Source organism: Colletotrichum tamarilloi (assembly GCF_030869305.1).
Source record: "Colletotrichum tamarilloi strain Tom-12 chromosome Unknown Scaffold_165.1, whole genome shotgun sequence".
In the NCBI taxonomy this organism is placed as follows: domain Eukaryota; kingdom Fungi; phylum Ascomycota; class Sordariomycetes; order Glomerellales; family Glomerellaceae; genus Colletotrichum; species Colletotrichum tamarilloi.
This window is the reverse complement of record NW_026849548.1, coordinates 52,763-65,423: the sequence shown is the minus strand read 5'-3', so window position 1 is coordinate 65,423 and position 12,661 is coordinate 52,763. Positions and strand designations below refer to the sequence as shown.

The 12,661-nt window shown below is 50.1% G+C and overlaps 6 protein-coding genes across 6 annotated transcripts; all 6 read right to left on the bottom strand.

The window, feature by feature from the left end:
- Positions 1-156: 156 nt before the first annotated feature.
- CTAM01_15514 (uncharacterized protein) lies at positions 157-546 on the bottom strand (the record flags this gene model as incomplete). Its single annotated transcript, XM_060531511.1, has 1 exon — positions 157-546. One exon carries the CDS (start codon positions 544-546, stop codon positions 157-159), a length of 390 nt encoding a protein of 129 aa, XP_060373934.1.
- A 2,387-nt stretch (positions 547-2,933) lies between these two features.
- Positions 2,934-3,071, bottom strand: CTAM01_15513 (uncharacterized protein; the record flags this gene model as incomplete). The annotated part of the gene is made up of 2 exons (XM_060531510.1): positions 2,934-2,975; positions 3,006-3,071. The coding sequence occupies 2 exons, from the start codon at positions 3,069-3,071 to the stop codon at positions 2,934-2,936; spliced, it is 108 nt and encodes a 35-aa protein (XP_060373933.1).
- Positions 3,072-3,142: 71 nt separating this feature from the next.
- CTAM01_15512 (potassium ion channel Yvc1) lies at positions 3,143-5,458 on the bottom strand (the record flags this gene model as incomplete). Its single annotated transcript, XM_060531509.1, has 4 exons — positions 3,143-3,844; positions 3,897-4,824; positions 4,886-5,213; positions 5,356-5,458. The coding sequence occupies 4 exons, from the start codon at positions 5,456-5,458 to the stop codon at positions 3,143-3,145; spliced, it is 2,061 nt and encodes a 686-aa protein (XP_060373932.1).
- Positions 5,459-6,709: 1,251 nt separating this feature from the next.
- On the bottom strand, positions 6,710-7,387 carry CTAM01_15511 (oxidoreductase; the record flags this gene model as incomplete). The annotated part of the gene is made up of 1 exon (XM_060531508.1): positions 6,710-7,387. The coding sequence occupies one exon, from the start codon at positions 7,385-7,387 to the stop codon at positions 6,710-6,712; it is 678 nt and encodes a 225-aa protein (XP_060373931.1).
- A 1,960-nt stretch (positions 7,388-9,347) lies between these two features.
- On the bottom strand, positions 9,348-9,971 carry CTAM01_15510 (uncharacterized protein; the record flags this gene model as incomplete). Its single annotated transcript, XM_060531507.1, has 1 exon — positions 9,348-9,971. One exon carries the CDS (start codon positions 9,969-9,971, stop codon positions 9,348-9,350), a length of 624 nt encoding a protein of 207 aa, XP_060373930.1.
- Positions 9,972-11,149: 1,178 nt separating this feature from the next.
- On the bottom strand, positions 11,150-12,346 carry CTAM01_15509 (uncharacterized protein; the record flags this gene model as incomplete). The annotated part of the gene is made up of 2 exons (XM_060531506.1): positions 11,150-12,094; positions 12,155-12,346. The coding sequence occupies 2 exons, from the start codon at positions 12,344-12,346 to the stop codon at positions 11,150-11,152; spliced, it is 1,137 nt and encodes a 378-aa protein (XP_060373929.1).
- Between the last annotated feature and the right edge of the window lie 315 nt (positions 12,347-12,661).

The following is a 12,661-nucleotide window of genomic DNA, read 5'->3' as shown; positions in this document are numbered from 1 at the left end:
TATAGAAGAGGACATGTGCAAAAGATGAGCCCATTTGGACGCGAATTGAAAATGTTGTGATAAAAGGAGGTTGGGGGTGGGCATTGGGTTGTGGTGGATTTTCGCGTTTTTGTGGGTGCCAGAAACAGGGGGGTGCCAGGAAGTGGGTATGTTGACTTAAAACCACTTGGGATTCGTATCCTTGACCTCAACAGTGAACACCTCCGACCCAACACCAGACGCAACCTGAACCGGACCGCTGAAGAAGCCCGTCGTGGATCCGTTGGTCAGCGGTTGGCAAGGCGAGTCAAAGGCCGACTGAGCGACGGAGTGGGCGCGGGGGTAAAAGTGGAACTCGACGACCTCGCCGACGGCGGCGGTGATGCTGTTGGGCTCAAAGGTGAGGCCGCCGTCGCCGACCTTGACGACGTGGACGCCGGCAATGCTGGAGGAGGAGGAGGCGGCGGCGGTGGCGGTGTTTGTGGAGGATTCTTGTGCGCCGTAGCCGTATTGAGCGAAGGCTCCTGCGGCGGGGAGGAGGGTTGCGAGGAGGGTTGATGTATGCATTTTGAGTGTGTTTGTAAGGTTGTGAAATGGAAAAGGTGGTGTCGAATAGAGTCGTTGATGCGTGCTGATGTATCGTGTGAAGACTTTTTTGGTTTGATGATGAGCAAAAATTAAATCTCACGGGAGGGAAGATGTCTTCTTATACACGTAGATCCTCTTGCAGCCTTCAGCTCGAGATGATAGATCCCCAAGAAACAACACTAAACACCACCCTCAAACGGTTGACACCCCTTGGAACATCCCAAGCCTCCATCCTCAAGCCTACACCCCTCCACCTCCCTCAGGCACCATCCACGTTTGATCCCATCACTCCCAAGCCTTGGTCCCCAAACCATGTGGCGGCGGCCTCCTTCAGCAAGTCCGTCTCGGAAGCAAATTGACCCTTGGGCACCAGACCCCCACCTCGACTTACCTACCAAGACGAGAAGAAACAAAATTCGGCTAGGCGGTAGCCCCTCAAGTAGCGTAAGGTAATCACAATTAAGCTCCGCCTCGCGGATGGGATAGTTTCCATGGTGGCATGGTCTCCATCCCCAAACCCGCGCCCTAGCCGGCCGGGTGTATCTGACGTCCGAGGTGGCAGCAGTCAGAGAGCCAGAGCCAAGGGCCAGGGATCAGGGGAGTGGTTGTGGGAACAAATACGAACAAGCGTGCAGGCCAAGCATTTTCCTGACGCATGCTGATCCTGGGGGAGGTGGGCATGGTACGGAAGATGAGAGAGGAGAGGTCCCTCGTCTGAATGCGAATAAGTCTATTTCGAGTCCAAGCTTTTTTTCTTGTCTTCTTTTGGGCTGACAGTGGCCGCGGCATCAGCGACATTACCAACCTACATGGTCTAGAAGAGTTGACCCTAAGCCAAATTCGACCTAAATTAGGACAATAGTATGGGGTCCTCACGGAGGCGGACAAGGACGCCTCCAAGTTTAGCATGACAAGCCAACGAGGCCTTCCACGGATTGGATGACAGCAAGTCTCAGTATGTGCCCAACTGGTTCTGCTGTAGCCATACAGCAAAAAGAAAAATGACTGTCTACCGGGATCCAACACAGCCGCTGTACATGTCCCGTCCTTCCCGCGCCAATGTTCGGATCATGTTTCGAATAGTCGTGACCCCCAGGCCCGCTGTGGTGTAAGCGCCAGGGAGCAGTACCTCATCCAACGTGCAAAAATGTTGACAAAAGACACCACAGGATTGTATCATTTTCAGCCCCCATAAGTAGCCGCTAAAGCCGTGTTCCGCCTAGGAAAGCTGGTCGCTGGTCAGCCAGTAAGCAGCCCCCTCGACCGAACCAACCATTCACGTCTACAACCAAGCCAGACCAGAAACAATGGCCAAACCTCGTTCATCCCAAACAGAAACAGGGGGATCTTGGATGATAGGAGGGGAGTTGTGGTCGTCCAAGGATTACCGGTAGGTACGGCAAGCTTAATCCCCTTTCACTTTCTCCCCCTTCCATGTATCTACCTCAAGTCTCTAGTATCCAATTCTAACAAAGTACCCAGTGGGTACACACTAGCATATTAGTGGCCTCCCCAGAACAACGTTTGGCGTTTCTCGCTTCGAGTGCCGAGCGTTCCATTCCCAGAGTTGGGGTGGCAGCATAACCCTGTCGCGACCATCATCCGGGGTGATGATTGGACCGGGGCCCGTCTTAGGCTCTGTTGGCGCCGCAAAAGTTTAAAACGTCTTGAGCTTGAAGATGCCGCTCGTCCCAGCCCTTCACTCTCCCCCTCCTTGTTCTCATCCAGGGGTTCATCTTTCGGGATTGAGGAAGATAACTTGACTACTATCATACCATATGAGAGGGGATGAATTATGAAAAGGAGAAGAAGTGAATTCCAGTCTCGATTGTGATCCATAAACCAGAAGCCCATCAAGCTACGCACCCATAAACGACACAAGCCCAAGCCCCTGTTTAGAGCCAACTCCAAGTCAGCTTTCCCCACGCCGTTATTCCCAGCTGGGGAGGTCAAAAGAAGACTCATCCCATCCCAAGCACCCAAAAATAAGGTTCTCCTAGTGTTCTTCTGCAGGCGGGTCAACAAAAACTCCCATCTCCTCCGCATTTTTCTCTGCACCACAGCCACCCTCGCCTAGCACCCGAGCCGGCAACCGGGACAACTCACTCCCCCAAGCGCTTGCACTTGTGCCTCGTACATGTAGTCGATGCAGAAAAATGACCGCCAAGTGACGATAATGGGGCCCTTCTGCATGTCGAGCTACAAGTTCTCGGCTGAACCATCGCACCGGAGCCGGTCACGGAGTTTCAATCGCTTCCCAAGTGTTGCCATTGCTCACACAATCTAACCTGTCTAGTGCGCGTTTCCACTGGAGTCGTCGAAATTGGTAATTGGATTTGCCTTATTCAACACGATGCCTCGCCTTATTACAAACCATGACTGATGTCCGACGCCAATATCTCCCTGACTCGTATCCCAAGTTGCCAGCTACCAGTAACCATGGTTCCCGAAATCGAAACAAAACAAGCTCGTAACAGCGTGACATGACGTGACAGCCATAACATGTACAAACTCAATTCAATAAAACACACGGCGCAGGGTCCCAGCACTGCCAGAATCATCAGATGAAAGCTCTTCACTCTTCATCGCTCGAGCTGGAGGACGCTGCCGCTGCTCCTTCTTTGGCGTCATCCCCTGCCTTCTTCTCCTTCTTGTTCTTCTTGCCCTTCTTCTTATTCTTCTTCTTGCTGGAGGAGCTCTCGGCTGGCTCTCCCAGATCAATCAAGTTGGTCGAAGCCTGACCATTACCGGCATTTCCAGCCGAAACGGCCTTGGAGATCTCGACCAACATTTTCTTGAGCTCTTCAACTTCGCTTCGCAACTGCTGGACCTCGTAGATCGTAGGATCGTGCTCCAAGTTGGTCTTGGCGCTTGCGCAGACCTTGTTCCATCCATCGGATTCGAAGTCGACCTGGTCCATCATCTGCTCCCACTCCTCGATTGTGTCGTCGTCTTCCTCACCTCTCGCTCGGTTGCTCCTGATGTCGGCGGCTGAGCGAGTCTCGAAGATTGCGGCGACAACTAGGACCGGCGAGTAGAGGATTCCCATGATAACGTCGCTCATCTTCTCGAACTTGGATTTCTCCATCCACCAGAAGAGGCAAATGACAATCATCTCAATGAGGTTGAATGGCGGGATGTAGACGTTTTCGTCGGGGGCACGGACGAATTGCATCGTCTTCTGGGCAAACAGCGCGAGATACTCGTCGTTGGCGTTGTCGTAAATGTCTTCGTATGCGGAGTTGTACAGCGCAATGAGGATGTTAAGCAAAACGACCTGCGATCCAAATCAGCAACTGGTCCCATCTTCTCATAGGACCACGACTTACCATGACAATGAACGTGAAGCAGTAGTATAGGATGATACCGAACGGCGGCGAGAACCTGTCGAATCCGTCAAAGTCGGGGCTCTGCATGATGGCGTTAGCCATGGCTGACATGATGAATGTTATATCATCAGCCACCAAGTCGTCTGCCAAGTCGAGACCAATAAAGGCCTGGAGGAATCCAATGATCAACACAGCAAGCAGGGCGAAGAAGATGATTGATTCCTTCATCATGACCTTTAGCACGACAAGCATAGCTCCAAAGAAGCGGAAGCTGTCGAGATAAAGCAAAAGGCGAGACCAAATCATGGGTGCGCTGAAAGCCAAGAGGTTGTAGCTCAGTTCACTGTACATTTTCCGCGCGGGTTCACCCTCGTCGTGGGTAAGGCCGATTATGCGAAGAATCAGGGATAGCGTGATGAAGGTGTAGAGAACGCCATTGAATGCGTTCCAGAAACCCAGAATGTGGTAGCCAGCCTTCCAGAACTTGGTGACCTCCTCGCAGATAAAGCCGAGGGTGAAGATGTACAACAACACCTCAGCCGCGTCCAAAACACCCTTGGCGTTGACCGAGTTGATGACGGCAGTGTAGAGACCAATGTAGATGAGGGAAATGAGCACCTGAGTGGCATTCTGGTACATGGGAGCACGGATACGGTCGGGATCCATGTGCACGAGGAAGGACGGATTCGTCTTGTCCTTGTAGTCGACGAATACTGCAGGGTCATCTTCGTCCTGGACCAGCCATCCCTTCCACAAGTATGAAATGCATTTTTGGTATCCCGAAGAGCCAATGACTCTGACGGCGTGGAGATCGACGGCCTTTTCGATAGCGTTCGCGGGCGGTGTGGATTCGCCGTCCACAACTACAGAGTATCGGCGGAGGAGAACGGATTGCATTAGGTATTGAAGGTCGTCTTCGGTTTCGATGCTGTATACAGCTGTTAGTTTCCTGGGTGTCTTCTCTGGACAGTGGCGTTAGAAGTACATACATCTGCTTCGCAATAACCTCACAGGCGACGGCGCGCACTCTGTGTAGGTCGGCGTCCCAGAGCTCAGCCAAGGCCTGGTGCTTGAACCATCTCTTGCAGACAATTAAGCAGAAGACAACACATGATCCGTAGTGCGAGCCGCCAGCTTCCTTGGCGGCCTTGACGACCTTGGTCGTGATGATCTTGCTATGCGCCTTTGTGATCTCGACTTCGTCCAATTCGCAGGGGACTGCCAGCTCAATCAGGTGTCGAAGCTTGAGGGCAATCTTTGTTACTTCGGGGGCAGGGATCGCGGACTCGAGATGCTCGCTTCGATATTGCGGCAGGACTAGATGGGGGCAACAGGCCCAAGTGTAAGCTGTTGAAACTGATTGAGGGGGTTCCATGGCGTGCCGAAGGACAACGCGGCTGGAATTGGTAAAGCCAGGCGTTCCAAATGAAGAGGGGGGTCGATTAGCAGGAGTACGTACGGCGTCTTCGGTCATCGCGGATCCAGTCCGAGTGGAAGTCGTGATGATGGCGTGGATGCCTATCCCACCCCAGCAAACGGGACACCCAGTTGAAGTTGGCCATGACAACCGCGATTGCTTCGTTTTTTCAGGAATTAGGAACACTTTCGCGTAATGCTCTGTCCGTTTGAACGAACAGTCGATCAATCGAAGGAATCGGCGCGATCGGATCGTGGAAGCAGGTGTCGAGCAACGAGAACTAATTGACAAGAGCTCACAGGAGATGACTTCCTGGATCGAAGCTGGCAATTGATCAAAAAGCCAAAGGATCAAGAAACAGGAGAAAAATCCTAGGTTCGGCTCCTGACTCTGAGGAGATGCAGCAGCGGCCGTCGCATTCTCGTCTCCTCTCCGCGCGGCCGGGTTCCCTGTTTTTGTTGTTGGCACCAAAGAGAAGGTCCGACAGGAGCTTGTCCTCTTCCTGCCGCAGGTGACGTCGACCGGCAGCGGGGCATTCCCTGTGCAGTGCCGGGAATGAGGTGGATCACTAACAATTCGACGCTTTGGGTGTTTGTAGATGAGATAATCAGCGACTTTGGAGCTTCGATCTACGCTAGTCTCTCTTTAGCCGTCCCCACCTCACTGGCGTGGGAAAGTTGGCTGCGCTGCCACGCTTCACCAGCTGAATCCTGCCCGCCGTCACTCACACACCACCAGTCTCAGTCTCGGACATTTTTTTCATTTCTTTTTCACTCAAATCTCCAATATCATGGTGAATTCCTTTAGTTCGAAATATGGTAGCCCTTAGCTCATTCACTTAAATGTTCGACGACGTGCCATCTCACACTTAATATTTTACGCCATTTCTCAAGAAGCAATCAGCTGAGAATCTTCACCATCAGCTCATTGTGAGTGGACAGCACATAATAGCATGAGTGCATGAGTGACCAATCTCATCAATTTCATTCGTTTTCGGTCGAAGTTATGCTTCGCATACAGTCTCCAAATGAGACCATCCCGACGCTGGTGATGTCTCACTCACACCCGTCATCGTCTTGACCCAAAATTCCCCGCCATTCACCAAGCCACTTGACTGACCCCGAAGGGCCTCTTGTGTCTCCATTGGCTTGCTCTTTGGTTTCTTCATCGTCATGTTCTTCATCTCTCTCATTCCCCCACAATCATAGATGGGAGAAATGGTGAAGAGACGGAGGAAGTGAGCGACATCTGTCCTCCTCATCACCCGCATGCTGGCCGTCTCGCTGCTCAGTCTTGACCCCTCGCAAATTGGTACGGTATGCCCTTCTCATGTGCTCAGACTAGGTCGTGAGCCCCTCCGGATCTCTCGCTGATGACGATACCCTCACATCGTCTATCACGCCGTCGCCCCCGTTGTCTCCTTCCACAAGTCAATCACCATATTCGCAATATTCTGAATAGCCTCCGGCGCGTTCGGCAGATGATGGCCGCCCGGATACCTCACAACCTTGCGCGTACTCCGCTCAGAACACTGCTCAATCAACATCTCGCTCGCCGGCTTCCATGGATCAAACAAGCCCACCACATGAACAGTTGGCAACCGAATCAGCACGTCGTCAGGCACAAAAGGCGGATACGTCCCGCATAGAAACACCCCAAAGAAGTTGTACGGCACAAACGGCTGCCGCTGCTGCTCAATCAACAGACTCGACGCCGCCCGCGCGCCCTGCGAAAAGCCCAGCACGCCGACGTAGGGCCCCGTCTGCTGCACGTACACCTTGAGCATCTCCATCGCCGTGTCTTTTTGCTGCTGGAACTCCTCGGCGGGGATGGAGGGATCGTCGCTGACCCATCGTCGGTACGGCCCGCATCCCTCGAATACGGGGAGTACGCCCGGCCCGGCCTCCGTCTCGATCGGCCCGTCGAGGTAGACAAATTCGAACCGCGGCTCGAGGACGCGCGATAACCTGATCAGTTGAATCTGGAAGATGCCTGCCGAGGAGCCGCCTCCGTGCAGGCAGAGGATCTTTGGCCGTTCCCGCGGCGCCTCATTGACTGCGTACGGCTGATACATGGTCTGACTCTACCGGTGTTGCTGGCGCGCTAAAGAAATACCCGAGAAGCAACCAAGGGGAGTGGCGTGTGGCGAGTGAATGTGACTCCAGAGAACGGACGAGGTAGCGAACGACAGATGCGGCCTTGAGTGAGAACTGTAGAGTGAAGTGAAGGATGTTTCTTCCAAAGACCTCCTCACACAGCGTGCGTGGTGCGACTGAAGTGAAATGTGACTGACGGGGATGCAGGTAATATGAGAAAGAAAGTGGATCATATGCTCGCTCCAGCCTCCAGTTCCCAGGCCCCCCACGGCCCCCAAAGCACTCGGCCGTTTCGGGCTTCTGCCATCTTGAACCTCCGACGCCCGGCCCCTGGTCTCATCTTTCCGGTTCGCCTTACATAAGCGTAAACCAAACTCTCATCTACCATCTGGCCAACCAAGTCGTCTCTAGGAACTCTATCAGGCAGCATCAAGATTACATGGAAACGTTCTAGTCTGACTCGGGTGGTTGGTGTTGAACTTTAAGACATGCACTGCTGGAAGACAGTTCAACACTCGCCCGGTTCGGATCCGGCTTAAGACACCACCCCACACGACGGATCACCCCCTACGACGGATCACCCAATTCGGCCACATTCAGCCAAAACCGCTATTCCATATATATATAAATAATTAAAGAATAAATATTTCAAAAAATACACAAGCTATAAAAAGATATAATTAGTATAGAAAAATATTTTAAAAAATTATTTTTATATTATATTATATAATAATATTAGATTTAGAATATGCTTTTAAATGTTAGTGTTTATTAGTAATTCCCATATAAATACTAACATTATACTATATTATATAACTCTTTTATTTATTAAAAAAATAGAATTTTAAAGTTAATTATTTTTAATAGATTTATATTAAACTTATATAAATAGTTTTTTATTATTAATATATGTATTATTATATAGAAATATTAAGTTATATTATAATAAGTAGTATCTATAAAAACTTGAATTTCCTAAGCTTATATAATTAGTATAACGCTAAAAATAGTATATTTAAGCTTAGAAAAATATTTTAAAAATTTTAATATTTTAAAATACTTAACTTTATTTATTTTTCATAAAGTTAGAAATCGTATTTTTATATAATAAAAAATATTATATTTAACTTAATAATACCTTAGTAATTATAATAAATCATAATTTATAAAAATTACTTTAGTAAGAAAACCATATATTCTGTATCTAAAAGTAGTTTTTATATATTTTTTATATTATAAAATGAAGTAGGTAGAATTAGTGGTTTTTGACTGAATTGTACCGAATTGGGTGATCCGTCGTAGGGGGTGATCCGTCGTAGGGGGTGATCCGTCGTGTGGGGTGGTGTCTTATCCGTTCGTTCGATGCGTAACCATAGTGGTGGTTTGGTGATGTGGTGATGTCGGTTAAGTATTCGTAGTCTTAAGAAACAGTAAATCTGCCAGTTCTACAAGGTGAAAGAGGCGATGGAATTATTTGAAGCTTCTTCTGCCATCACATTAATATAAGATTAAATGTTTCGATCTGGTTGAAATACTTGCTCTCCACTGTCACGTTTTGTGAGGTATGTGTACCGTTATTGGTCTTTGTAGTAATTCTTGGATCTATGGAGCTAAGTATGCTAGCGCATAAGAATCTTGATTTGGTTTACTACCACTCTGCTATCTTTGGGAACAGTCGCAGCTTAGAGTGTAAATCCTCCGTCTCAATAGTCTCTACTTCGCAAATCAATCGTAGGGCACGGCGATCTGCGACCTGTTGCCATGGCTTGATAACGGCCCCGGGAATCTCCAGTTGCCATGTCGCTGCAGTCGTGAGTTTCGCTATGTTATCTTCTCCAATATCGAATCGAAGAGAGAATGAAAATGGCTCCGTTGGACTGAAGACTTCCATTGTTTCGAGCTTGGGCATATGCGTTGCCGCCATTCCTGCCGCCGATATCAAGAAATTCGTCCCCGCGAAAGAAGTCGAATAACATGATTCGTCAAGGCCAAATGATTAAGGCACGGCCAACGACGTGGGTGTTCTGGACCGTTTTTCGGGGCACCAGTAGATGGAGCTTTGATGTGCTTTGCGAAAAAGTCGATAGCGTCGATGACGTTGGGCAATGCGACTCGTTCACGCCGGTAGCTCGCCTCCAAAGCCGCGGAAATAAGACTGTAGCTGAGCAATCTGTATTGACTGAGGTCTAAGGGGAATGTCTCGATTAGTGCGTTCCAAACGGTCAGCGTTTGTATCCTGGGGTTATCCATCACGGCTCGAAGGATACTTTCGCTGGCCGCCTCATCCGTCCACCACTCGTTTCGACCAAGCGCAGGCCAGTACATATATCCAAAATATTGTATATAGCGCAGGCTTGAGACCATCTTTGCCAAAAACTCCACTGAAAAGCTTCGGTAGTGTTGCCGGTCAACGGAGAATCTCTCAATGATAGAAACTTGTGGTAATCCCTGAGCTTGGAAATCGGGGTCTGAGAAAGTGCTGAGAAGACGCTTTTTGGCATCCAAAGTCCGGTTCGCCTGTGCCCGGTGACGAGAGTATTGATGAAAGACGCAGGGGGGCATGCTGTCGCTGTCGGCGTTACAGCCAGCACAAAATTCCAGTGCGATATGGTGTTCAGGTGCTGCTTTTCCCCATTGCGAAAGCACTCAAAACAAGGCTGTCAACGCTTTTTTGGCTACCACATTGATTGCCGCCACCGTATCGACTTCCTATCGCTGATTATGTTCTGCGCCGGTGAACTCCGCTGTCCCGATGAGGAGGGTGATATTCCTGACAAGCTTTACGGTAGCCTCTCACAACCTGGTCCATGCCACCGATTTCTCTTCTATCCCATCGACTGCTACAAGGCGACAGTACAATAGTCTCCAGCTTTTCTCCAAATTCTTTGAGATATGAATTTTTCGATTTGCGGATATAGTGGAAATAAATCGGAATAACGCCTGATTAGTTCTTCCCCCGCACTCGGATGTACTGTCGCCTTGCAGCAGTCGATGGGATAGGGCCGGATGCTCAAACTTTCAAAAATTACAGGTTTAAAGAAATATTGCCATTCCTTCGAGACGCTGAACCAACGTGCCATCTCGTGTCTTTCATTAGCCAGCGGCGGGAGATTCTCGAGTACCTTGAGCCGGAGCTCTTGGGGCAAAGCCTTCCACAATGGATGGATAGAGCCATGTGCGTTTCGACAATTGGTTTCGGATTGCTCAATCGAGCCGATGGCAAAATTTGAACACAGCGCCATTGTTTATTAGGGCGGTCCTTTAATTAACTCTGTGACGAATAATTAGTTTGAGGTCGGAGGCCGGGTTTGGCGCTTGGTATTCACATTCTGGTGTTGCGTTTTCTTTCGTATTTGCGTGTTTAGTTTTCTTTCTGTTCTGTTGCACAATGAAAAAACTAAAAGCCCGTCACAAACTTATACTGCGCACGGAAAGCTGTCAGTCCAACACCCGGAAGGGCAGGACCTTGATATAGTTCGACGCCTGGGCGGACTCCTAGGATTTGAATGGCCAACCCGATCTCACCTTTAGCCAGGCTCCGGCGTTCAGACATGTCCATCATATTTCACTCGCTTCATGGTTCTCAGCAGATCTGATGCATCAGCCTTCTGAGTATACTAAAACAATTAAGCCACCTCAACATGAGCAGGGAAACGCTCGCCATTTTCGATGTTCTGGTCAACAAGCTAGGTACTAAAGTAGGCAGAACTCCCAATCTCCGTCCGCTCTCTGTGACACGACTATGTTGAGTATTTTCCCTGAATAAAAGGTGCCTTCTCGAGAGCCTGTGCCTGGATATGCCAAATTCTCCGACCCTTTCGCACAAGCTGATCACCAAACTTATCAAGTACTTCCTCGACATCAGTCAAGTTCTTGCGCCTAGCCTCATGAAAGTCTTCCTCAGACCCGAATGTGGCCGCTTGCCATATGTGTTTCCAGCGAGAGACAGCCTGAATGGCCAAGGGGCTTTGGCTCTGAACTCTCGTAGCCACCATGTAGAATGAGGAGCGCTTGTTGTGACCAGTCGTCGGCTTGAAGGTCTTGATATCGGAGAACTGAGAAAAACAGTACAGCTCACGAACCGTGCCCCAAGCCTCCATCTTGTGGAAGAGTACAACCATGGTTCCGCCGGGTCTGAGCCGCTCGAGGCCGAGCGCAAGCTGGCTGGTGGTCAGTCGCTGAGACTCGCTCTCATGTCGATACGAGGCACGCTCTTGCTTGTGCACCACTGTTCCTCCACAGATGACCAGATCGAATTGTTGACCGGGCATGAACTGGCGAGGGAGGAACTTGGCAAAGTCTGGATGATCGGCGGGAATGTCATGGATGCCCATGTCCGCAGCGAGCATGGTGACGTCGACGTCTCTGCGGTCGATATCAAGGTTGTCGGGTATCATGACCCTGTGGCCCCCATCAAACTCGGGAAGACTGAAGCCCATCGCTTGCGCACCTGTGTTCAGATACATGGCCGTCGCGAGGAAGCCGCCAGGCGCCAAGCCCATGTCAAGGATCTGTGTCTTGCCCCAGCTAGGAGTTTTGACTTTGAGGGCGCTCGTGTTTCTTTGCATCTCTTGGCCGATTCTCTTCATCATGTTGTAGAAAGCTATCGTAGCCCGATCGGTAGGATTTTCGGCAACACGACGCTGGTTCTGAAAGAACGTGTCACCTGCAGGGTTCTCCCATCCCTGCGAGTCGCGGCCGGTGATTAGCATTCTTCCAGCGAATACACAGGGCTACCTACGAACCTTCTTGCGCAAGTCGCGGACTTTGACAAACTCCGGGGAGTTCTTTTCGAGATAGTCATGAATGAGCGCGCCCGGACTCTCCCAGTCTTGGTCTGATTCACGACACACCCGCGGCTCGGTTGTGGAAGCTTCCATTACCACCGGCGAGGGAGTTTTGTCATGACTGCCGAAATCTTCGGTGGCTGCCGCCATTTTACGAGCCGTGTTGAAATACAATCTTGGTTGACTTCAAGTAAACTGGTGATGACGGGGACATGAATACAGAAATAATTCAGAGGTCTTGATTCGGTTGATGAAGATAATAGCGGTGTCTGTGATATGCCATCACGTGCCTTCGCGCATATTCCAGACCTTTATTTGGAATATACTGAAGCCTGAAGGAAATCGTCGCAGCCTGATGTTTGAGAGCCAGCCAGTAACTGCCCGCCCTCCTGCTTTGAACAGCTGGGTTGACGGCCTTCTGCATCTTCTTTGCCTTCAACCAATGAGGCCTGATTCATCTTCGAA